This window comes from Pan troglodytes, chromosome 7 (assembly GCF_028858775.2).
Source record: "Pan troglodytes isolate AG18354 chromosome 7, NHGRI_mPanTro3-v2.0_pri, whole genome shotgun sequence".
Lineage (NCBI taxonomy): Eukaryota > Metazoa > Chordata > Mammalia > Primates > Hominidae > Pan > Pan troglodytes.
This window is the reverse complement of record NC_072405.2, coordinates 101560206-101583907: the sequence shown is the minus strand read 5'-3', so window position 1 is coordinate 101583907 and position 23702 is coordinate 101560206. Positions and strand designations below refer to the sequence as shown.

General features: G+C 35.5%; 1 protein-coding gene across 15 annotated transcripts in view; it reads right to left on the bottom strand.

Moving 5' to 3' along the window:
- Nucleotides 1–23702, bottom strand: part of SLC26A7 (solute carrier family 26 member 7) — a 170131-nt gene that overhangs the window by 53815 nt on the left and 92614 nt on the right. For 12 of the 15 annotated variants that reach the window (XR_008536928.1, XM_063816410.1, XM_063816412.1 and 9 more), the window contains 4 exons: nucleotides 9917–10069; nucleotides 6139–6221; nucleotides 3834–3981; nucleotides 910–1023 (listed from right to left, as the gene is read on the bottom strand). Coding sequence is in view for 14 of the 15 variants with exons in the window: in XM_063816410.1 (XP_063672480.1) it covers nucleotides 910–1023; nucleotides 3834–3981; nucleotides 6139–6221; nucleotides 9917–10069 (498 nt within the window). In the remaining variant the exon portion in view is untranslated. The remainder of the gene's footprint in view (nucleotides 1–909; nucleotides 1024–3833; nucleotides 3982–6138; nucleotides 6222–9916; nucleotides 10070–23702) is intronic. The other 3 variants (XM_054657404.2, XM_016959668.2, XM_063816414.1) reach the window with 2 other exon arrangements.

Genomic DNA, 23702 nt, shown 5'->3' with positions numbered 1-23702 from the left:
TTTTTATACTAAGATACACATGATTTTTCTTGTGTATCCAAGTTTTGAAGTAAATCTATCTGGGTTCCAATCCCAGCTCTGCCATTTACTACCTCTATGACCTGGGTAAGTTACTTTAACCTTCTTTCCCTCAACTTTCTCATGTAGAAAGTGAGGATAATAATTACACCTCCTTCTTAAGGTTGCCTAGACCATCAAAGGTTTAGTTTTTCATAGGATTAAACAAGTTCATTTATAACAAAAGTATGACAGCCAATGCCTGGCACACAACTCAATATCTTTTCCACCACTACCACCATCATCATCAATAGCAACATCTTCATCATTATGATTGTCATCATCAACATCATCATCATCTTCATCATCTTACCAGTACCCAGCAGAATGCCTGGTATATCACAGGCCCTCAATACATGTCAAATTGATTTGAGTTCCTAAAAAATATAATTGTTTAACTTAAAATATGTGCAGATATCTTATTATTCATTTATATACTTGTACATATCTATAGATAGAACTTTCAGTGTCAAAGATTGATTTCTTTTTCATATAATCGATTTTATATATTTAAAGGAAGTTAACAAAAATGGGAAAACGTCATGTTGACCATTTAGATTACAAAGAAAGAGAGAGGCACCACTAGAGGGAGCTTTGGCCTCTAAGGTTGCTAACCATAAAGCTTCAATTTGTACAGAATTTTTTAGTTTCCTTGTTGAATCCTTAGCTTTCGTAAGTGTCATTTATGGGATAGAGATGAGAGAGAGAAGGACTTTCTTAAAACAACTTAGAAAAAAAATTAAATAAGTGAAGATAGTTTCAGGGCTTTAAAGAGACTCTATCTCTTCCCACTCTCCTAGAATGGGAGTGAAGGCCCAGCAGTGCTTTGTCCCTGCGGAACAATTCAGTTACCTGTGTCTTCGCTCCTGTGCTGTACAGGCCAGCCGTCCTTCCCATGGCAGCAGCACTTGGTATGCAGAAGAAAAATGAAGAAACTATATTGCTGAGGCCATGGGCCAAAAATTCCTGCAAGATTCATGAGAGAATATATAATATCTTAATCACCATAGACTTTTAGAGACCACAGGTACAATTTGTCACATAATGAGGCTTGTTTGTATTCAGATTTTGTTCTCCCCACCAGTTGGGATTTAACAATTACAATACAAATAGCTAACATTTATTGGGTGCTTACAATGAGCAAGAAATTGTTCTCAAGCACTTTACTCATTTAATCCTCAGAACAACCTTATAGGGAAATACTATTTTTTTTTAATGCTCTCTGTCATCAATTTCTCCTCCATCTTTAGGTCACATCAGTCAGGTTTTTCTTCTCATCACTGCACAAATGACCTTCACAATGCTAAACCAGTGATTCATTTTTGGCTTCCCTTGCCTAAAAGAGGCATTTGGCATAGTTGCTCATTTCTTCCTCCCTAAAGTCTCCTTCACTTGGCTTCTAGGATGTCCCTGATTTCCTCCTACCTCCCTGGCCATCACATTTTAATGCCTTTTGTGGTTCTTTCCCATCTAACCAATTGCAAATATTGGAGGACTGCTTCTCTTCTCTAGCTACATATAAGCTACTCAAATACACATTGACAACTCTAAAATTTTTATCTACAACTTGGACCATTCTTCTGAATGTCAGACTGTATACCCAATCTGCTACTCAGTATCTCCCTTTGGATGGCTAACAGATATCTCCAACTTCCTAAATTGGGCTACAGCTTTCTACCACCCAACCTGGTTCTCCCATGTTCTTCCCTGTTTGAAGTTCCAATTGCTTAGATTGAAAGCTTTAGGGTTATTCTTGATTTTTCTGCTCCTTCTTTTCCCAAATGGCACCCATATCCAATCCAGAATCCATATACTTCCATCTCATCCATCACTACATCATGGTCCAAGTCATCAAATCTCACTTGGATTATTGCAAATTCCCCTTAACAGTATTTTTGCGTCTGCTGTTGCTAGTAAGCACAACAAATATCCCTGCCCCATAGAGCTGTGGTGGTGGAAAGCAAATGCTGGCAATAAACAAGATAAATACAGAAAGCAAAACAGAGGAAAGCATGGGCAAATCTTGAGTTTAAGATTTTAGATTACCAAAGAAGGCCTCCCTGAGAAAGGAGCATTTGATAAAGAAGCTGGCTGAGCACGGTGGCTCATGCCTGCAATCCCAGCACTTTGGGAGGCAGAGGCAGGGGATCTCTTGAAGCCGGGAGTTTGAGACCAGCCTGAGCAACACAGCAAGACCCCCATGTTTAAAAAATGAAAAAAAAAAGTAGCCAGGCATGGTGGTGCATGCCTGAAGTCTCAGCTACTGGGGAGGCTAAGGCGGGAGGATGGTTTGAGCCCAGGAGGTTGAGGCCGCAGTGAGCCATGATCATGCCACTCACTCCAGCCTGGCCAACAGAGTGAGGTTTGTCTCTAGAAAACAAAAATTAAAATAAATAAATAAATAAATGGAGGAGCTAAGCAGGTATTGGAGAGAACAGAATTCCCAGAAAAGGGAACAGCAAGTGCAAATATCCATAGCCAGAAGCATGACTAATGGGTTCAAGAAGAAGCAAGGTGGTGGTGTTAGCACAGAGTATAAAAGGGTATGAGACCAAAGAGGAAAAGGGTATTAGCAGGTTATGTAGAGCCTTATAAGCCATGAGAGAGGCTCTTACTCTGAGTGTGACCAGAAGCAACTGGGAAGTTTCGAGTAAAAGAAAGACATGGTCTGCATTGCTCACCATTGTATCACTTGTACCTAGACCAGTGTCTGCTATGTATTAGGGTTCAACATATATCTGTGGAATGAATAAATCTACTTTTGTGAAGATGAGAAAATTGGTGCACAGAGAAGATTAAGGTCACATAGTGTGAGAATGAGATTTACACACAGGTAGTTCGATATTCATAAACCACGGCACTGCAACTTCTCTGCAGACCAGCACAGCTCTGTAGGACCACGACAGGACTTGAAACAGGACATATGCAATCGTGATAGACTGGATCAAGAAAATGTGGCACATATACACCATGGAATACTATGCAGCCATAAAAAATGATGAGTTCATGTCCTTTGTAGGGACATGGATGAAATTGGAAATCATCATTCTCAGTAAACTATCGCAAGAACAAAAAACCAAACACCGCATATTCTCACTCATAGGTGGGAATTGAACAATGAGAGCACATGGACACAGGAAGGGGAATATCACACTCTGGGGACTGTTGTGGGGTGGGGGGAGGAGGGAGGGATAGCATTGGGAGATATACCTAATGCTAAGATGACGAGTTAGTGGGTGCAGCACACCAGCATGGCACGGCACATGTATACATATGTAACTAACCTGCACAATGTGCACATGTACCCTAAAACTTAAAAGTATAAAAAAAAAAAAAAAAGAAACAGGACATATCCAAAAGTATTTTCAGAAATATGATCAGTATAATCTACATCTCTTGGTATTCTAAGAATAGACCCTCACATTCTTTAGTTTTTTTACTAAGAGTAATACTAATGTTATTTGTACTTAGAAATCCATAATTATTAAACATTAGCATGCAATAATAAATCTGTTTGGATTCTCTCCTAAAAACAAATCAAAAAGAACATCATGATGCCTTTTATTTTAACCAAAATAAAAAGCATTGTGAGCCATCAATGTCAGGTTTTTAGCTTCCTATGAATGATTTCGATATTTTTCTTTTGTTTTGTTCAACCCACTCTTGCTATACAGTTAGGAAAGTTTTATTTTTCATAAGTTCAACATTTTTAGGATCTGGGAGTGCACAGTGCAATGATACAACTGGAGTGGAGAGGGACTGGGGGCACACTCCACCTGGTTGTCATCAATTGAATATTTGAATTTTTTGGCAGATCCTTGAGCAAGAGCCAGTGAGGCCACATAGCCTACAAGTGCCACTCCGAAAGCTTCAGTGATCACTGCAGAGAGGATGTTCATCGGGGGAGCTCTAGGTGAGGGAATTCTGCGGAAAGAAGGACCATATTGAAGTCATCAAACTTCATGTAATTTCTGTAACAACTTGCAATGAATTTAACTGTGGCAATGACTCTGAAGTTTACATAGACTAAGTGAAATACCCATGAGAAAACCAAGCAGCCTTGCCCTTAGAAGCCCTTCGTTTTCAACATTATTTAGCAGAAAAGCAAAATTACAAGGAACACCACAGGGACAGCTCCATGCATTTAACTGGCATTTATGCCCAGAGAATTCAGATAACACCACAGAAACTCTGACTCGACAGAAATTTCCTGTATCAGAACAAAAGCAAATCTGGAGCATTCTTTCATTTGAACCTTTCCAAATATTTATTTGGCTGGTGTTGAAGACTATATTTCCTCCTTTGAATACTACAGTGCTGTATGCAAACACTGGTTTACTGTGAGCTACAGTTCTTGAGTTCATCCCTAAATTTGCCATTGAGTTCATTATCTTAATTATGTTTTTAACTCAATCCTTTCACAGTACACTTAACTGTGCCTTACATCCATTAAGAAAAATATGTATAAAGGCTCCATCTAACCCTCTGCTTCAAAATATAGGACCATAGCTGTTTTTCCATTTCAAGGAACTGTTCAAAATATTTCTCTCAAATAATACACAGCCCTTGTCTAATTGTCTTTTGAAAACCACTTGAGCCAAAGTGTCATTATTTATTCATCCCTGATGATTCTTTGGGAGACTTACCCAAAAAATAAATAAATAAATAAATAAATAAATAAATAAATCCCTCAGGCAGTAGAAGAAAACAGGAAGAGAATTCATGTTGATTTTTAAAACCCAGTATGTAAGTAGAATGCTCGGCCCTTTCATAATAGCTATTTTATTTAATTCTCCCAACAACCTCCAAACCAAGCATCATTATACCCACTGTATAGAGGAGAAAACATTTTGAGAAAGGTTAGGTAATTTATCTAACATCACAAGGTGAATGGCAGAGCTGGAATGCAATCTCAGCTCCACTTCTGTTCAAAGCCATGTTCTTGTTATAATTCCTTTAGTGGATGAGTCTGGAAAGGTCACTCAAAATAAAGGAGAATTAGAGGTGATAGAGGAGTGGCGTGACTTTTTTTTTTAACCCACCTCCTTAAGTTTACCATTAAGACAAATTGATTTGTATCATTACAGGTTATTATGCTATACAAAACCATTTCAAAGTAAAAGAACTTTGTTTCACGAAGACTGAGTGAGCCTAATTACTAATAACAACAAATTGGCATAAAAGGAATAATAAGCTGACTTTCAAAGGTAGAAAAGCAGGAATCTTTGAGAAAATTCAATTTGATTCATATAATCAGCATTAGCCTATATCTATATGTGCTAAAGATAGGATTTTTAACATTCCCTTTTTAATTCCTGAGAATTTTTCTACTGTTTCTCCATTTCATGTAATTAGAAACAAAAATTTGGGATTGGAAGATAAAAATTTATAGGATTCAACAATTGTAACTTTGCCCCAAATTTATAATTATCAGTGTACATGTAATGCAGCCCATTCAAAGTGAATAACCCATAAGACACTGTCGTCCTTCCCTCATATATTTTTATTTTCTTTCAGCCAATATGTGGTACGACCTTTTGCTCATTTTAGGGTGAACATCTCTTTTGTTAAACTCCTTCTTAGTGGCCAGAGGAAGGCTATAGGCCAGCTAGGGAACAATGCCTTCTTCTCCACTTCCACTCTCTCATTATTATATACTACCCAGGCCTAGGGTTTGCTATTTCAGATTATGCTTGTCTACTTTTACTATGATTTAAGTGAAATGAAAATAGTCATAGAATATGTGTGGTGGGGAAGAGATAGGGCTGACTAAATCCCAGATCATAACTCTCATTTGCAAAGTCAATGCCCTCTATTTTGTTAATAATATATTTGCAAATATTTCCCAAACCTTTTACCTGAAGCAATGCTGCATAAAGCAATTATCAACATCCTTAGTAAGAGGGGAAGTCTTGGAAGTTACTCTTTCTCTACACATGAAGTGTGTATTTCTATCATTTTGTAATAGAAATTAATTAGAATTAAGAAATGGAATATTCATACCCACTCAATCCCTGTCCCTTTCTCCATCAAAAATAAACAAACAAACAAATAATATGTTTTTAAAAAGGACTACATTACCCTTGTGGAATATGACCAACTACTTCTAATCCATATGTGTTTTCCATATTGGTGCAATAACAAGCAAATGATGCAGCAATAATCTGTGTGGTTCCATTTGAAAAAAGAAAAAATATATACATTACTGACCTCTCAAACACCTTAAAACAATTTTTAAAAGTAAACATTGTTCTCATGTCCCATAAACATCAAGAATAATCTAGCAGTTGCACAGACTTTCAAAAATAAATAAAATATTAAAAGTCAAAAAGTCCCTCAGTTTTGAGAGCACTGACAGTCTCCAAATTAGATGACATCCCAATCATATGGCTTTTCTAATATCCTACCGTGGTCAACCCAATTATGTCCAATTTTGAAGAGGAAAAACTACAGGATACAGGAGTGTGTGTGTGCATGAAGACAGCACAATCCAACCTAAATACTTGCCTCCCATGATACGAAGGGATGCTTCGTAAGACAGCACATTTTCTCTCCATGACAGCAGCCTTTCAAGAGTTTGAGATATTGCATCAACATTCCTAATCCATGTTAGTAATCAATGATGATTTACAGTCTCCTTGAATATTTTCAAATTTTTAGCTTTTACTATTTCTTGTAGTGAAACATGCTGCTTCCCAGCCTGCTGGGCTCAATGCTTTTAAAATGACCCCTGTGGAGTTTCAGATACCCTATCCTTCTGTTACTGACATATGCTAAGCAAGGTTACATGTTCCCTGCTATACCCATAATCATCTTTAACATACATATCAGAGCCCAGTTCACCAGCCACTGCATTCTACTGTTTTCCATCGATTTTCATTTTTCTGATAATTTTAATAGATACTAAAAATTTCACATGATTATGGTATCAGTTTGGAGTAATTCATCTTGTAAGAGGCACATCAATTATCCACTTAAAGTACAAATTTACAATATACATGGCCAGAAAAAAAGGATAACAAATTCAAACTAGCAAAATAAGGAATATCTAATAATCAATGCCCAACAATATAATTGTATAGGATTTTTTCCCATATTCCTGTTGTTCTCTTCTCTGTGATGATATTTAGCTGAATTTGCAGAGGTTTTATAAAACATCAAATAGGCTTAAAAAGCAAAACACCTGAAGACTTAAAGAAAAAGATAAAAAGGAACAAAACCATAAAGGTGATATTGTTAAAATTTATAAATATTGTAATACGATAGTAGCATTTTCTAAAGAAGCTAGTAGTAGCTAAAGATTCAGGCTATTAAGTTAGAATCAGACATATTAACATACTTAAAAATTCCTACGCCAATTAATAAATTATAATTGTTCATAATCATCATGAAACATCTATACTAGGTCAGAAAATATTGAGAGCTATAAAGAAAATATGCCATAGCTACTAGATACTTGATTCTTATTGAAAATGGAAGTATGCAGGGTATTTGATACACAGTTAATATTAAAATTAAGTGCTCTAACTCACTGAATTAGCCTTTCAGTGTTTTACCTCCTCCCTGTATTTCTTTACCAAAATTAAACTTTCCTTATCAGTTGAGTAATTGGTCCTTCTTCAATATTAATTCAATATGCGTGTATAAGGCCAGTACTGCCCTTAGACCTGGGCAAGGGGGGATTGCACCCCAGGTGTGACTAGTGCTTTAGAGCAGCAGTCCCCAACCTTTTTGGCACCGGGGATCAGCTTTGTGGAAGACAATTTTTTCACGAACAGGGTTGGGGGAGGAGGGAGGATATGGTTTGGGGATGATGAAACTGTTCCACCTCAGTATATCAGGCACTAGATTATCATAAGAAGCACGCAACCTAGATTTCTCACGTGTGCAGTTCACAACAGGGTTCGTGTTCCTATGAGAATCTAATGCTGCCACTGATCTGACAGGAGGCAGAGCTCAGGCAATAATGCTCACCTTCTGCTGTGTGGCCAGGTTCCTAACAGACCATGAACTGGTACCAGTCCATGGCCCAGAGATTGAGGACCCCTGCTTCAGAGGGTTCTAATCTGGCTTCTTCCAACTGTAGACTTCCCCACAAGAAGGGAGCTCTGTGGGAGTAGGGGGTTTGTGCCCAACTCAAACCTGTACCCTTCTTTCTGAACCACACTCTGGATACTTAAGAATCTAACATTTCCTGCCCAAATGTCCTTCTGCCTGCTTGCAGGGCACCTTCTGGAAGTCCATCCTCCCAGGGTGGCTCAAGAAAGTTGGCAAAGAGACAGTCGTAGTGGTGATGGAGTGGCGATGTGTTTGGAGCCTGGAAGTGAGGATGGAGGTGTCCACACATACACATATGAATCCCCTGGCAGGTGGGATAGAGCTGGAAAGTGAAGAGAGGGAGCAGAGCAAGAGGCTGGGTCTCCCCATGCTACCACATACTGGCAGAACATAAATGACTAGGAAAATTCTCTGTTCTAACCCGGCTTTTAAAGTCATCACTAAGGGATGTTTGTCAATATAAGAAAACAGAATCTGTTATATTTAACATTTTGATCTATAACTTGTAAGTATTTGGGCTTGCATTGGTACTTTTTCCTTGGGTCTTAGAAATGTTAGGGATAACACGTATAAAGAATACCTTTAATCTTATTGTAAGAATAATCATAACTGGTTTTGCAGAGAATAAGCAACTGGTTTACTACCAGCTCAACAGCCTTCATCCCTAAGGCTATTTTCAATTTTTAGTTTTATGAAACATGCGATATAGCTTCCCAAGATATAATAAGCATTTCTTAATATCTACAGGACTTCAAGATAAGATGGTATGTTTCACAGTTGTTGCTGTGAAAACTAATAATCATAGTACTCTGTATTTTTATGGCTTATTTGAAATATACACACATACATATTATATAAATCACATATGTTATATAGATCTCAAATTATCAAGAGTATAGGATCATACATGGCCTGGTTATGGAGAGAAGCCTTTCTTATTAGTTGTATAGAAATGAGTCGTAGCCTTCATAGTCAATTGCAATGTGCTAGCCTTATAATTGTACATAAACCTACATAATTTCAACAATTAGAAGGAATATTTTATTAGATGAAGTTATTTAGACAACATTTATCATATACATGTATAACTCAAAGATCACTGAAAGACTAAAGCCAATTTTTAGTAAATTAGTAGACTGTGGTTATATGTTAAGATTTTATTTTCAACTCAATGCTTTGTATAGTTAAGAGTTCCCATTAGAGGTTCTTCAAATTTCAAAACATATTTTCTAATGCCACAAGCCTTAGGAGCAAAATGTAATGTATTGCTTTTCCAGGTACAACAAAAAAATATTTTAGAGAACCAACTTTGGCCAATGAAAATCATGAGCATCCTTTCAATGAAGCAAAATTAGGTAAGTAACAAAACCTTTCAATCATGAATGAACATTTATCAATTGATAAAATTTCTATACATATCTTATAGGTGCCATATAAATAGGAAATGATACCATATTTTATTAATTTACAGAAGATCATGCCAGAGACATTTTGAGTCTCACCCTTATAAGTACCTCCTTATTTAAGATCTTAAGCTATATGTTCTCTTATTTATATAAACAATTATAAGCATATGAGAAATGTTGTATAAATTGAAAACATGTGTGCCTTCTTTTTTAAATTATTAACTCAAAATGTTTCCTGTTCTTACATTAATGTGTAGCCACGCAAATTAGCCCTGCTTTAATGAGAGACAGGAGTAGCTGAGGGTTACTACAGACAATATAGTAAGCATCTGCAGATCTCCCCAAGAACTGGAAAGCTTTGCATGGCAAAAAGCTAATGTTGATTTTATACTTACCAAAACTAAATCTACAGGAAGAACAACTTTAATTTTCCTTTTAAACTGTTCATTCAGCTCTTTAACAAGAACAAGGACCACAATGCTCAGCAAGGATAAAAGCAATGCTTCCAGTCGCACAGACTTGATGTTTTCAAAAACATATGCATAAATCTACAGTAATGAGAAAAAATACAAACAAAATTCAGGGTCACCTATAATATACCAACGTGAAAATATGGCCCCAATAAACTCAATGATGTTTTATAAAACTATCTTAATGGCTAGGGAGAGGAAAGATATAGGTAGGAGGGTAGTCAGTGCTAATGCTATGTATTTATTTACATCTCCAAAATTTCTGTACCCTTGATTCTTTCATCAAACTCAGGTTTTGCACCTTCCTACATAAGAACACTGCTAAAGAGAATGACTCTTCTGGCTTCGTCCCTGACACTCTGAGGGGCAGAGATGCTTAACTCTTTATTTATATGCAGATTCATCATTAACAGCAGTCAGGGGACCATGGGTTCCCCAACTTTGGGGCCCTCCTCAAACCCCAGAAGCAAACAAGAACACAGATAGATCACACACAAAAGAGTTAAGAGCTGGCATTTAACTGACATCAGATATTTAGCTTCATGTAAAATATTAACATGTTCTCAGTCATTCAGCATTAACTTACTTGTTTATTGTCACTTACTTTATACCAAGCACCATGCCCATTGCGAGGTCTACATAGTAAAAAATTTAGACGTTGCTTCAGTATTCACAGAGCTCATGGTCTAGTGTAGGAATTGCTAAGTAAAACAATACATTAATGCAAACAGTGCTATGGACATGGAAAGGGCACCTGAAGTATATGACTTAGGGTTTTCAGTGGTGGTGGGGTGGGTCCTTCTCAAAGAAGATAAATGGGAATTGGCCAGGTTATAGATGATAGAGGGGGTAAACGAAGAAACCTGGGAAAATATTCTGCCTAAAGGGCATATTTGTAAAACTTAGAGCATAAAATGTGAGGGGAGGGGTGCATGACTTCCTGAAAAGTATGGTCAAGAAATGAATACAACTATTTGTCTTTAAAAGTGTGCAGCCCTGCTTGAAGTTATACTTACCTCAAAGAATTTGCCTGAAACTAGGAAGAAAGTATAATACATTAATATCAAACACTCAATCTTGGTAATTTGGGATAATCTGATGTGGCAGAAAAGGTAGGATCAATGTAAGAGTAAAGTCAACCAAAAGAACAACATTAAAGCCCTTTTTAAAATCAAAGGCTATGTTTCAGTTAAGTGCCAATAACACTTTGTTCAACAACTTAGAATGTTGTTGATAGTTATGTAAGCATCTAAATCAACTAGCACAAAAAAGATAGGGTGAGATTTTAAAGAACCCTAAATTAGGTGCTGAAATATAATAACCAGCCAAATGCAATCCATCCTCTACATGAATGTTTGATATAAGGAAACTCACCTGGAATTTTGTTGTCTGGAAATTTAACATAGTGGTTCTCAAATTCATACAGAATATTAAATGCACAGAATATATTAGAAAATGTTGAAAGAAAATATTTATGGGTTTATACTAACAAACATAAAAGTATATTTATAATAAGTCAAAACATGTTACTAATAATAAAATATATAAGAAAAAGCTGGGTGTGGTGGCTCACCACCCAGAACTGCGGGAAGCTGAGGCAGAAGGATCGCTTGAAGCCAGCAGTTTGAAACCAGCCTGGGCAATATAGCAAGACTCTTTCCCTATGAAAAATTTAAAAAATTAGCTGGGTATGGTGGCATGCACCTGCAGTCCTAGCTACCCAAGAGACTGCTGGCGGGGGGGAATCCCTTAAGCCCAGGAGTTCTAGGTTACAGTGAGCTATGATTGCACCACTACACTCCAGCCTGGGCAACAGAAGGAGATCCTGTCTCTAGCTTAAATATGTGTGTGTGTGTGTGTGTGTGTGTGTGTGTTTTAAATATATATATATTGAATATATATTTAATTAATATATATTCAATATATATTAATTAAATATATATTGATTAAATATATATTGAATAATTAAATATAATATATTTTTAATTTATTATATAATTAATTTTATATATAATTATAAATTTATATATATTATATATAATATATAAATTATATAATTATATAATTTATATAGATAAATTATATAATTTATCTATATAAATTTATCTATATAAATTTATCTATATAAATTATATAATTATATAATTTATCTATATAAATTATATATAATTATATAATTTATCTATATACATTATATATAATTATATATAATTTATCTATATACGTTATATATAATTATATATAATTTATCTATATACGTTATATATAATTATATATAATTTATCTATATACATTAGATATAATTATATATAATTTATCTATATAATTATATATAATTATATATAATTTATCTATATAAATTATATATAATTATATAATTTATCTACATAATTATACATTTATAATTTACAATTATATATAATTATACATTTATAATTTATAATTATATATAATTATACATTTAATATATAATTAAATATTAATTAAATATATATTGAATATATATAGAAAGAGGTAGGGTCTCTAACTTAAAAACATATTATATATATATGTGTGTATATATATATATGAAAAATTTAAAACAGTAAGAACCCAGAAATATAACAGTTGCATTATCCAATATTAAAGATTATCCAATATATCATGTTTGAACAAAAACTAAGCAGAACAAAATAAATTCTAGATTAAAAGAGGTTAAATATAAAACCTGAAGTCATAGAAAATAAATATTTTAAAATTAGCAGAGGACATAAACAGATAACAGAAGAAATACAAATGGTCAATAAACATATGAACAAAGAGCTCAATTACACTAGTAATCAAAGAGATGTAAATTCAAACTATAAGAAAGCATTCTTTCTTTTATCAAATTATTAGTGATGCTTAAATAATAATTTAAATAGTCTAATCTGAGGGAAGTAATGGGAACTCTTTTACATGCCCTTGTGAGTATAAATTGTTGCAATACTTTGGTGATCTGATAAAATGTATGGAAAACCTTTGAAGGCAATAGATATGTTAATTAGCTTGAGTTTGGAAATCATTTCACAATGTGTATATATATATCAAAACATCACATTGTACATTTTGAATATATACAATTTTTATGTGGCAATTATATCTCAATGAAGCTGAAAAATAAACACTTTTGAACTGCTCTATCGTTTGCCTTAGCAATTCTACTTCAAAACATTAAGCTAGGAACATAATTAAGCTCGTGTGAAAAGACCTTGTTACAAAGATATTCACTGAAACATTGTTTAAAACAGAATTGAAAATGGAATCCATTTAAAGAGTAAAATAAAAGAGAACTGGTTGAATTCTCTAGGTTACATGTATACATATAGTAGTCTACATCCATTAAATTCATTATTTTAGACAAAATGTATATTTATTGACATGGAAAGACCTTCCTGTTATAATGCTAAGTCGGAAAAGAAAAGTTTCAGATAAATGCATATGGTTTGACATTGTTATGGGCTCAGTTGTGTGGCCCCCTCTGAGTTCATATGTTGAAGTCCTAACCCCCAGTGCCTCAGAATGTGACTATACTGGAAATAGGGCCTTTAAAGAGGTGATTAAGGTAAAATGAGATCATATGGGTGGGCCCTAATCCAAAATGACTGAGAAGAGGTTAGAACACAGACATGCACCTTGTACAGAAGAAATACCATGTCAGGACACAAGGAGAAGGCCACCATCTGCAAGCCAAGGAGAGAGGCTTTAAGAAGAGACCAAAACTGCCATCACCTTGATCTAGACTTCTTGATTACAGTCTCCAGGACTGTAAGAAATAAAGTTCTGTTGTTTAAACCACCCAGTCTGTGATATTTGTTTTGAAAGCCCTAGAAAGCTAATTTAGATATTACTTTTGATGAAATAAAATTTCATGCTTCTATATATGTATGAATGTATCTGGAATGTTAACAGCTCTGCATAAGAGCTTATTTGTATCTTCCATGTTTTCTCTTATGAAAATATATCACTTTGATAACTTTAGGGTTTTGAATTGTCCTTATATGATTATTTCCAAAATGTCTCTTAACTTCTCCTTCTCTTGAACATGCTGAATCCAGTTTTTATAACCTCATTTCTATTTGTCCACAGCGGATTGCTCAAGTCTAGTTTCAGGTGATAAAGATTAGTTTTAGTCTGGCACATAGGCTATTCTTATAGTAGCCTAACTTTTTGTGTTCTTTGTCCTTTCTATTTAGCATCTTAAATATAATTTGACCACAACTCAAAATATTGAGTCAAAACATTATATAGACAATGGATCAAAAGAATTTATATGGACTATATTTCTTAGAATATCATAAAATTCTGCTTAGTAGGTTTCCTCATCAAAGGACTCAGCCCATCTGGCCCAAGGATCAAATGCACCTGGTATAAAGGCAGTGCATCAGGTTGAGCCTGAATTCTGCATATTGAATTTTATCATTAACATGTTAAATCTTTTGAGCAAAGAAAATGTACTCAATTAAGTGGAGCCTCACTGGGTGAAAATAATTAGGATAATAGAATTAGAATAAAGAAAATGTACTCAATTAAGTGGAGCCTCACTGGGTGAAAAGAATTAGCATAACGCAGGCTATCCAGACCCCCTTTTATCCATACAGTTAAAATGACAATAACAAAAGAACCCACTAGTTATGTAATCAGATACATTAATAAACGTATTAGGGGTCAGGTAGCTTTACTTATTATCTTTTTCACATAATTCTATTTTATTCCATGCTACTTGAAAAGAAAAGTAGGTACTACAATGTCATCATTATCTTAGATGCAGATGACATTTTTCCTCTCTGTCTCTATGTTGTGGATGATAACTGTTCACAGGATTTCTCTAGAAGGAACAGGGTTCATTGCTTAAAGTTGCCCACTACTCAATCAATCCCAGGATAAAAATCCAAAATGCTACTCAGTGAGAAATATTCTACAGGGAAAGGGGATAGAGACGATGTAAAATAACAAATTGTGCAAATGCTTTCTGATGATTTTTCATGATCTCAGGATAAAATTGAGAATATGATTTAGATGATTTGTCAGGAAGAAGACAAATATCCAAGTATTTTAAAGCATTTAGAGAATATCTTTTCTGCTGTTTTATATGGTATTAAAAGTATGCCATGACAATGTCTGTATAAGAAAGAGTAGAAATACGCAAAACTTCCAAGCCATACCAAATTTGCTGTAGTGTGCATTTTGAGAACATGTGTTTGCAGTAATAAAAATGACCACCCCAGAATGAATGGAATGAGAAAACCCCCCAGGGTTTTTATTGTCTGTCTGGATTAAACTACAGCTCATTAAGCAAAGCACATCTCACAAGATGCTCCAGAAGAACAAGGGGGTGGATAGCTCATTACAACCAGCATGAAGAACACAATAGGAAAGGAGGCTGGTGAGGAATGTCATTCTAATGACTGTCATGTGGACCCACAGAGAGAATCACAAGCTAAAACAGGCTCATGATACATGGGTGGCATATGGAAAAAGAGACAGGAATGGGGCTAAGGATAGACATGCACACATGCACACACACATATTTACATATGCTCATTTAATAGAGTTCCAGGCATCCTAAGCACATATTAAATTTCTAATTTCTGGTATAAATCCAGTCATCTGAATACACTATCATGCACTAAGCTCCAGTAGATAAAAATTCCTATTGAGGATCAGCATTTTCTCCCCAGATCTCAGAGAAGCAAAGATAATATTTATATCTTTATGGATAAATAAGTAAGCTATCTAACCAGAACTGCCTAGTCAGTTTAATAAAACTGTAATATTAGTTCATTATATATTGAGAGTTCAGCTCATTTTGAGACTGTAATATTGGTTGTTTAAATTTACCATTTATTATAATGATATAAAATGAAAAATATCAATATGCATAAACAATCCATCTTGAGGTAAATCACCTATCCACAGCACATGTACTGCTTCTCATTATTTTCTTTAGATGTGAGGCTTTTTTCTAAAGTACTTCACAGACATTTACACACACACATACACACACATATACAATATATTTATATAATGTGTTTTTGTCTAATTTGCCTTTCTTTATAAGCTTTTATTTTCACTGATGGATTTTCAACTTCTAGAATGGTGTCTGGGAAAAAAGTAGATACTCAATAAATTTTGTTGAATGAATGAATACTTGGGTCTAGCATAGTAATAGTAACAATAAGTCTGTAAGTAGGCATAGATTTTACCTTGAATAAGTAGAATAACAAGAAGAGAAAGGATCCAGACTCTTCTCACTACCAATACTTGGACTATATCATATTAGGGGGATTTGCAGTTATCAAATTTCATTTATTCAACTTGTTTATTGAGGTTATATTATGTGCAAGGCATTGAGCCAAATATTAAAGCTACCATTGCAGTAATTTTAAGTAATCCATCTTTGATATAGTCAAATTTTAATTTTATAAAAATGAAGCAACATCAAGGCTGAAAAAGTTTATATTTAGTATTTAGTGAAGAAAAGATAAATAAAGATCTCTCTGGGACCATAGCTATTGAATTCTCATTGCACAACTGCCATGAATTTCTAAAAAAGGCACTGTAAAGAAATACCTATGCAGGAAGAAAATTCCAAAGTTTATCCACTCTGTTAAATTTCATAACACAAATAGAAAGATCTTATATGTTTAGAAAATATTAACAAGTATTAAAAATTAAATAAACTTTCTGCTCAATACTTTATTAACCAGAAAATTCTATTAATCAAAACATTACTTTCCTCTGCATTCTGGTTGGTTTAGGTTTTGCTGTAATAAAATACACATGAGAAAAAATGATTTAAACATTTTTAGAGCATAATGATATTATTGATAATAATTCTTCACTAGTAATGATGAATACATTTTTGAATTGTCCATAAAGGGACCACAAAGATTATTTGAATAAATATTTCTACACTAAAAACAACACATAACCCTTTAGTAGCATTTTTTATCATTCCTGCACTATCTTGGCTCTAAAGATCTGTGATAAATAAGTTAGTGTTTGACTAGAGAAACAACAGAGCATTAGTAAAATTAGCACACTGTAATAAATCTATCAGCACACTATTTTAATAGTAGGTATAAACTACTAATCTGCAATCTACAATTCTTAATTCCCAATAAATTATTTTGAGTCAGTCATCAACCACAAAACCATAACTATCTCCAGAAACAATGGTAACATCCATATATGCCAGCTACCACATGTGCAAACTTTGGTTTGAAAGTGCATTTGGCATAATCAGCATATAGATAGGTGTCTAAAAATATGGACTGTTTTCTATGTCTCAAAGAGTATATATTAAAATAAGACAACAGTAGCACCACCGAATAAACTATTTTACTCATTGTATCTACTGTAAAGTCCTATGTTGAATAAAATTTATTAATAATCTATTAATTTAGATGGTACTTCTATCAGAAGCCTCATCTCACAACACAGAGCACTCAGTGGTAGTCACGGCCCTGAAATAGCTTTGAAATTATATTAATTATATTTACTGATTGCATCACATGGATAACTTCAGTCACATTCTAATTTTAAAACCAACAAACAAACAAAAAACAAGCAAAAACATAAAACCTCCTCACCATACATGGTTGGGTTACTGCAGTGAGTGAATTGTAGTCCCCTATCTCCCCTCCCCACCAAAAAAAAGTCTACATTCTAAACTCCAGTGCCTGTGACTGTCACCTTATATGGAAAAATAAGGTCTTTGCAGATGTAATTAAGTAAAGGATCGATCACAAGATGAGATCACCTAAAATTACCTGGGTGGGCCCTAAATCCCATGATCAGTATCCTTGTAAGAGACAGGAGAGAAGAACAAACAGCAGGGAAGGCCATGTGAAGACAGAGGCAGAAGTTGGCGTGATGCAGCCACAAGCCAAGGAATGCCAGGAGCCAGAAGAAGCTGAAAAGGCAAGGATGGTTTCTCCCCTAGAACCTGCAGAGGGAGCATGGACCAGAAGAGACCTTGATTTTGAAGTGTCTTCCAGAAATGTGGGAATAAATTTGTTTTGTTAAACCACCAGATTTGTGGTAACAAGTTACAGTAGCCATAAGACGCCAGCACTAAATCTAATGCTGCTCACTTCTGAGACAACTCAAAGAAAGTATTATGGGCTGACTTGTGTTCCCTCAATATTCATATGTTCAAATCCTAACCCCCAGTACTTCAGAATGTGACTGTATTTGGAGACAGGGTCTCTAAAGAAGTAATTAAGTTAAAAGGAAGCCATTAGGGTGGGCCCTAATCCAATATGATTGGCGTCCTCCTAAGAATCAGGACACAGAGACACAGGGGCTGTGCATGCACAGGGGTTCCACCATGTGAGGAAGCAGCAAGAGGGAGGCCGTTTGCAAGCCAAGTGGGGAGGCCTCAAAAGAAACCAGTCCTGTCAGCACATGGATTGTGAATCTCCAGCCTCCAGAACTGGGAGAAATTAAATTTATGTTGTTTAAGCCACCTCGTCTGTGATAGTTTATTGTGGCAGCCCTAGGAAGCTAATAGAGAGGGCAGAGGGGATTCCAAGCTTTTGTTCTTAGAATCACAGATAGACCCTAGCAAATTCCCCTCTTTTCATGTTAGCTGAGATAGAAGTATTCTAAAACACAAAAAGAAACAAAACAGAACATTTTCAATAATAATTACCAAGTGATCAGTACCATTAAGAGAGATGGCCAACTGAATGACCATCTACCAAAGATCAATCAGGCATAGTTGATATCTGCAGTGAGGATTACAACTAAAATACCTATCAAAGGAAATGTTCAGAAGACACTTGTCAGCATCAGAAAAAAACCTCAGAAATCAACCAGTTCCACACACTTATTCTGTAGAAATAGAAACCAAGGCTCCAGAGACTTGTGTCCTGCCCCAGGTGACTTGGCTTGTGAATAGAAAATCAGGATTTTGACACAGGTCCCCTCAACCCTAGACAAACACGTGCACATTTTACCAATGACTCTCTCATGATTTTTTCAGTCCAGCAAAGAATTTTTCCAAATCTCCCTGCTGGTTCCTTTTCCCTTGGGTTATGGAGGGAAGATGCTACCTCTTTGAAGAGGAGACTATTACAGAGCATGAAGTCTTAGATTTGGGGTTTTAGTGGTGGTATTCAATGGCACCTGGCTGCTTCTCAGGCATACGAGCTCTTCTCACCCTCCAGTCTTATGCCTTCAACATCAGCAGCAGAGTCACATTAGTACAACGGAAGCAATACGCCTTTCAACTTGATTCTGAAAGCTGTTAATACACAGAGTATGGCCTTTTCTTAACATAAGCATATTTGGTGAAAGCCTACCTGTATCTATACAGCGCCTTCACCCTCCGTTCCTGAAGGGAGAGGAATTTTCGTATTTTCCCTATCATAGGCAGATGGGGGTGGTGCAGGGGGTACTCAGGAAGAAAGAATGGGGAAACTGTTTAAACTTAGTCACTTCCTAGAAGAGTAGGGGAATTAACACTTTCAGGCTCTATGCTGGCCATCTTATACACAGTGATTCATTTAATGTCTTAATTAATTCAAGGTGAGCATTATGATTTCCATTTAACACATGAGGAAAATAAGACTTGGAGAGGTTAGCTAAATTGCTTAAGGCCACACAGAAATTGAACAATGGAGCCGGCATGTAGTTCTTGGTCTTGTCTCACTATTAAACCTATATTCTGCCAGCTACACATATAAAACAAGAGTAGGGTCTGGTCTTGTAGCCAAACCTCAGGAGTTAATGAAATAGAATCACAAAATTTCTGAAATTCCACTGGAAAGAATCTTAGAAGCAAACCCATTCTGTCTTTCCAACATGCCAAGCTTATATCTACCTTAGGGAATTAGCATTTGCTGCTCTTTCTTCATAGAATACTCTTAACTGAAATCATTCTATGGCTGGGTCTCTCTCATCTTTCTAGCCTCCATTCAAAAGCCATGTCCTCAGAAAAGGTTTCCCAGGCCATCTTATCTAAGCAGACCCACCCCTGTCACTTGACCATGTTACCCACCTTCAATCACACCGCCTTGTTTCCTTCATTAACACTATCTGAGATTACTTCATTTGCCAATTTGTTTGTCTCCTCTCTCCATACTTTGCGTCCCTCCTCAGTGTTTCAATAAAATTCCATGGGAACAAAAATGTTATTGTTCAACTGTATCCTCAATGCCTGTGAGGTGGTCAATTTGTTGAGTAAATCTGTTCTAGTGGTTCTTTAATCAAGGATGCATGTTTATCTCTTCCTACTCATGTGTAGCTTGTAAAATCCCCCCAGATTATTCTGATTTTTCTGTTGGACAATTAAGGCAGCTTTCACATCCTTGGAACCTTTAAACATGAGTCATGATTGCCCAGGCATGCCCTCTCCCCACCCCAACTTGCTTTCAAGCTCATTGCATTTGAATCCTACCTCCAAGCAGATCTAAATTCCTGCTCAGGGACACCTAAAGCCAACTCTGATCCTTTAGAACCTGATGTTAGCACAAGTTCTCTCTATTCATAAGAATTTGATGTCTCTTGTCAACTTTGCCTATATCATTATACATCACTAAACATTTTAGAATAGGTATTGATAAGATCAAGCCCCTCAAATCCCACCTCCCTCTACAGTAGTGAACATAAATACAAAAACAAGAAAAATATAAGCTGAGTGCAGTGGCTCATGCCTGTAATCCCAGCACTTTGGGAGGCCAAGGTGGGCAGATCACATGATGACAGGAGTTCAAGACCAGCCTGGCTGATAAGGCAAGACACCAGCTCTACTAAAAATACAAAAATTACCCAGGCGTGGTTATGCACATCTGCAATCCCAACTACTCCAGAGGCTGAGGCATGAGAATTGCTTGAACCCTTGAACCCGGGCGGTGGAGGTTGCAGTGAGCCGAGATGGCACCACTGCACTCCAGCCTCAGTGGCAGAGTGAGACTATGTCTCAAAAAAAAAAAAAAAAAAAAGATAAGAAAAAAGAGAAAGGGAAAGATTAAGTTGGATATTAACCACAGGCTGTATTTTTATCAGTACAAACAAAATCCCAAAAGAAAGAGGGAAAACCAACATTCTGGTAGTTTTTTACATCATTATACCCCAATTTCTAATCAATAACTATATGATACAGTTGGAATAAATCCATTTGCTATTACTTCAAGGGATAAAATAAGTCTCAGAACAAATGTGGTCTAAGGGAAGTATGGTATGTTAAATAGCTAAAGACATCATGAGTATACAAAAGTCACTTGGACCAAACATACAACCAAGCATTCCAAGGTCCAGGTGGCATCCAGCCATCTCTTGTTTGGTAAATTAGTTTAATTTGAATTACTTGAGCACTGGATTTTGTGTTGATGCATTTTTCAGTGAATTGTGAGGGATGGAGAGAGTTTGGCCTACGATGGTTGAGTTGCAAAAATATTTGCTCTCTGATTTAGAATCCTAAAGTAACATTGGCTACAAATTTACATATAGTTGTTTCATATCCAAATTAAACCTGCCACATCTTCTATCCCCTGCATCACTGATTGAATCAAGTTACAGATGAACATTCTTTTTCTCTCCCCTTTAATTTATTCTGTCCATTTTTCAGGGTATACTGAACATTCCCGCAATTCACAATAGAGATGTCACAATATCTGCAGAGAAACTGTGAGCTTTCATAAACCATCAAAGCATGTTCTTGATTCAGAAATCCCACAGGGCCTAGGTCTACAAAGTAGATTTGTTCTCCACGTATAAACCCCACTTATACATATTTAATTGTGATCTCATTCCCTATAAAAGAAAATGTTTCATTGGTTCTGACTTCCTTCTGACATTTCTATCCCATTTTATTAACATTCTTGGTTCCCCTTTGCAGTCTTTGCAGTCCAAACTAGAAAAGTACTTTGCTTGTACTTCAGGGGTGGGGGGTGGGAATTAAACTGCTTTCCAGTTCTGAAACTACCCATTTTTAGGGCAGAAAATAAAAACTTCCAAGAAGGATGGCTGAATATATTGCCAAGCTCGCCTTTTGCTCTTGGGTTTAATATATATAACTGTACATAATTATTTAGAGCAGTGCTCATATAAAGCCATGCCAATGAAAGTATCCTTGCCAAATTTATCATAGGCTGCTGCAGGCTAAGACACTGGCACCATCTCAAAGAAACCCACATGTGCTAATACGAACTAGGAATTTTTGTAATTTTTATTGTGCCTTTTGGGGGAAAACATCCTTTCTGATAAAAAGATACTTCATCATTCCTCAATTTAAAAATTTTTTTGTAAATAAGAATTAAACTTTTTCTTCTTATCTGTGTGAGGAACCAACTTACTGGTCAAATATTTGAATTTAAAGGAAGCCAAGAATAGAACAATTTAACTTCTGAGCCAGGATCCCAAGACACAAGTGACCCTTATAACATTATTGTTTCTTCTTATTTTAAAATATATTGCAACACTGTTTATAATTTATTAAATGGGTTTATAACTGCCGAGGGAGATTTAAGCTGAACTGTTGAAAACCTTTATAAATAAAAATAAACTAAAAAACATAGCTTTTTTAATTTTAATGATCAACCCCCATTAACAGAAGATATATTTGTTTCTAAAGGTTTTATAAATTTTCAAGCCATTTTTAAGTCATTAAAATACACATAAGTTTGTTTTGTTATTTAGTCTTTTTTAAAATCTGATTAAGAGTCCTCTATAGAGGAAAAGCATTAGTATCTATTACTTAAATGACACTTAAAAAATGCATAATTTTTTACATTGAACTATTCACTACTAGTAAGAAAGACAATGGCTTCCACTTAATGAACACCTATGTTCCATGCTTTTCATTTTGGAAATGAATTCCAAGAAGTATAATTATCATCAGTGCACAAAACAGACAAGACAACTGGAAATCAAAGACACTCGGTCATTAGCTCAAGTTATGGTAACTAACAAGAGCTAAAAGTTACCTCAGAGAAAAAATAATAATTTTTCCCAATATATACCTGAAAAAGAACACATTGATATAATCTTTAAAGTTTACAAAGAACTAGCCATAATACTAAAAGAAAGATAGTTTAATCAGAAGTATATGAATCTAGAGATAAAACTCTTAAGAACAAATTTAAAAAGTAAAGAGTTATCTGTGAAGGAATTTAGGGAGGCTAAATAAAAGGATAAGTTAGGCCTAATTATACCCACTCTTCTTAGGGATATAGTAGGGTCATGACAGTTATTCTGGAGGCTCCCTTTGAATATGTGGACCCTAGAAATTCTCGAAGGGCATTCAAAGTTCTAGGGGAAAGCCTTAGTAATGTTTCACACTCGGGAAGAACTCCTCCCCTGAGGAAACTCTTTAACAACTTTCAGCTAGAAGAGAAAGAGCGGCCCAACCACCTGAGCTTCGCTGGAGTCGGGGCGTGTTTTCCTCATGCCAGAAGTAGAAAAGGGGAAGGCATTATGCCATGTCTATCCCTCAAGCCTATGAGAAGTCTGTTATCTATCATCTAAGAGGGCAGAACTGAGCACAAACCCCTACATGTATCTGATTCAAATTGCTCCCTAAAAATATTTCATTGTGGCAAGAACACCTGCCACCCCAGAGCAACCAAAGAGATGGAAATATTAGCTGTTCGTACTCATCCAACTCAACTAGGGAATGAGATTCTCTGAATAGCACAGAATCAGACATCCCCTGTGAGGAAGGCACTGTAGAAACCACACAGTG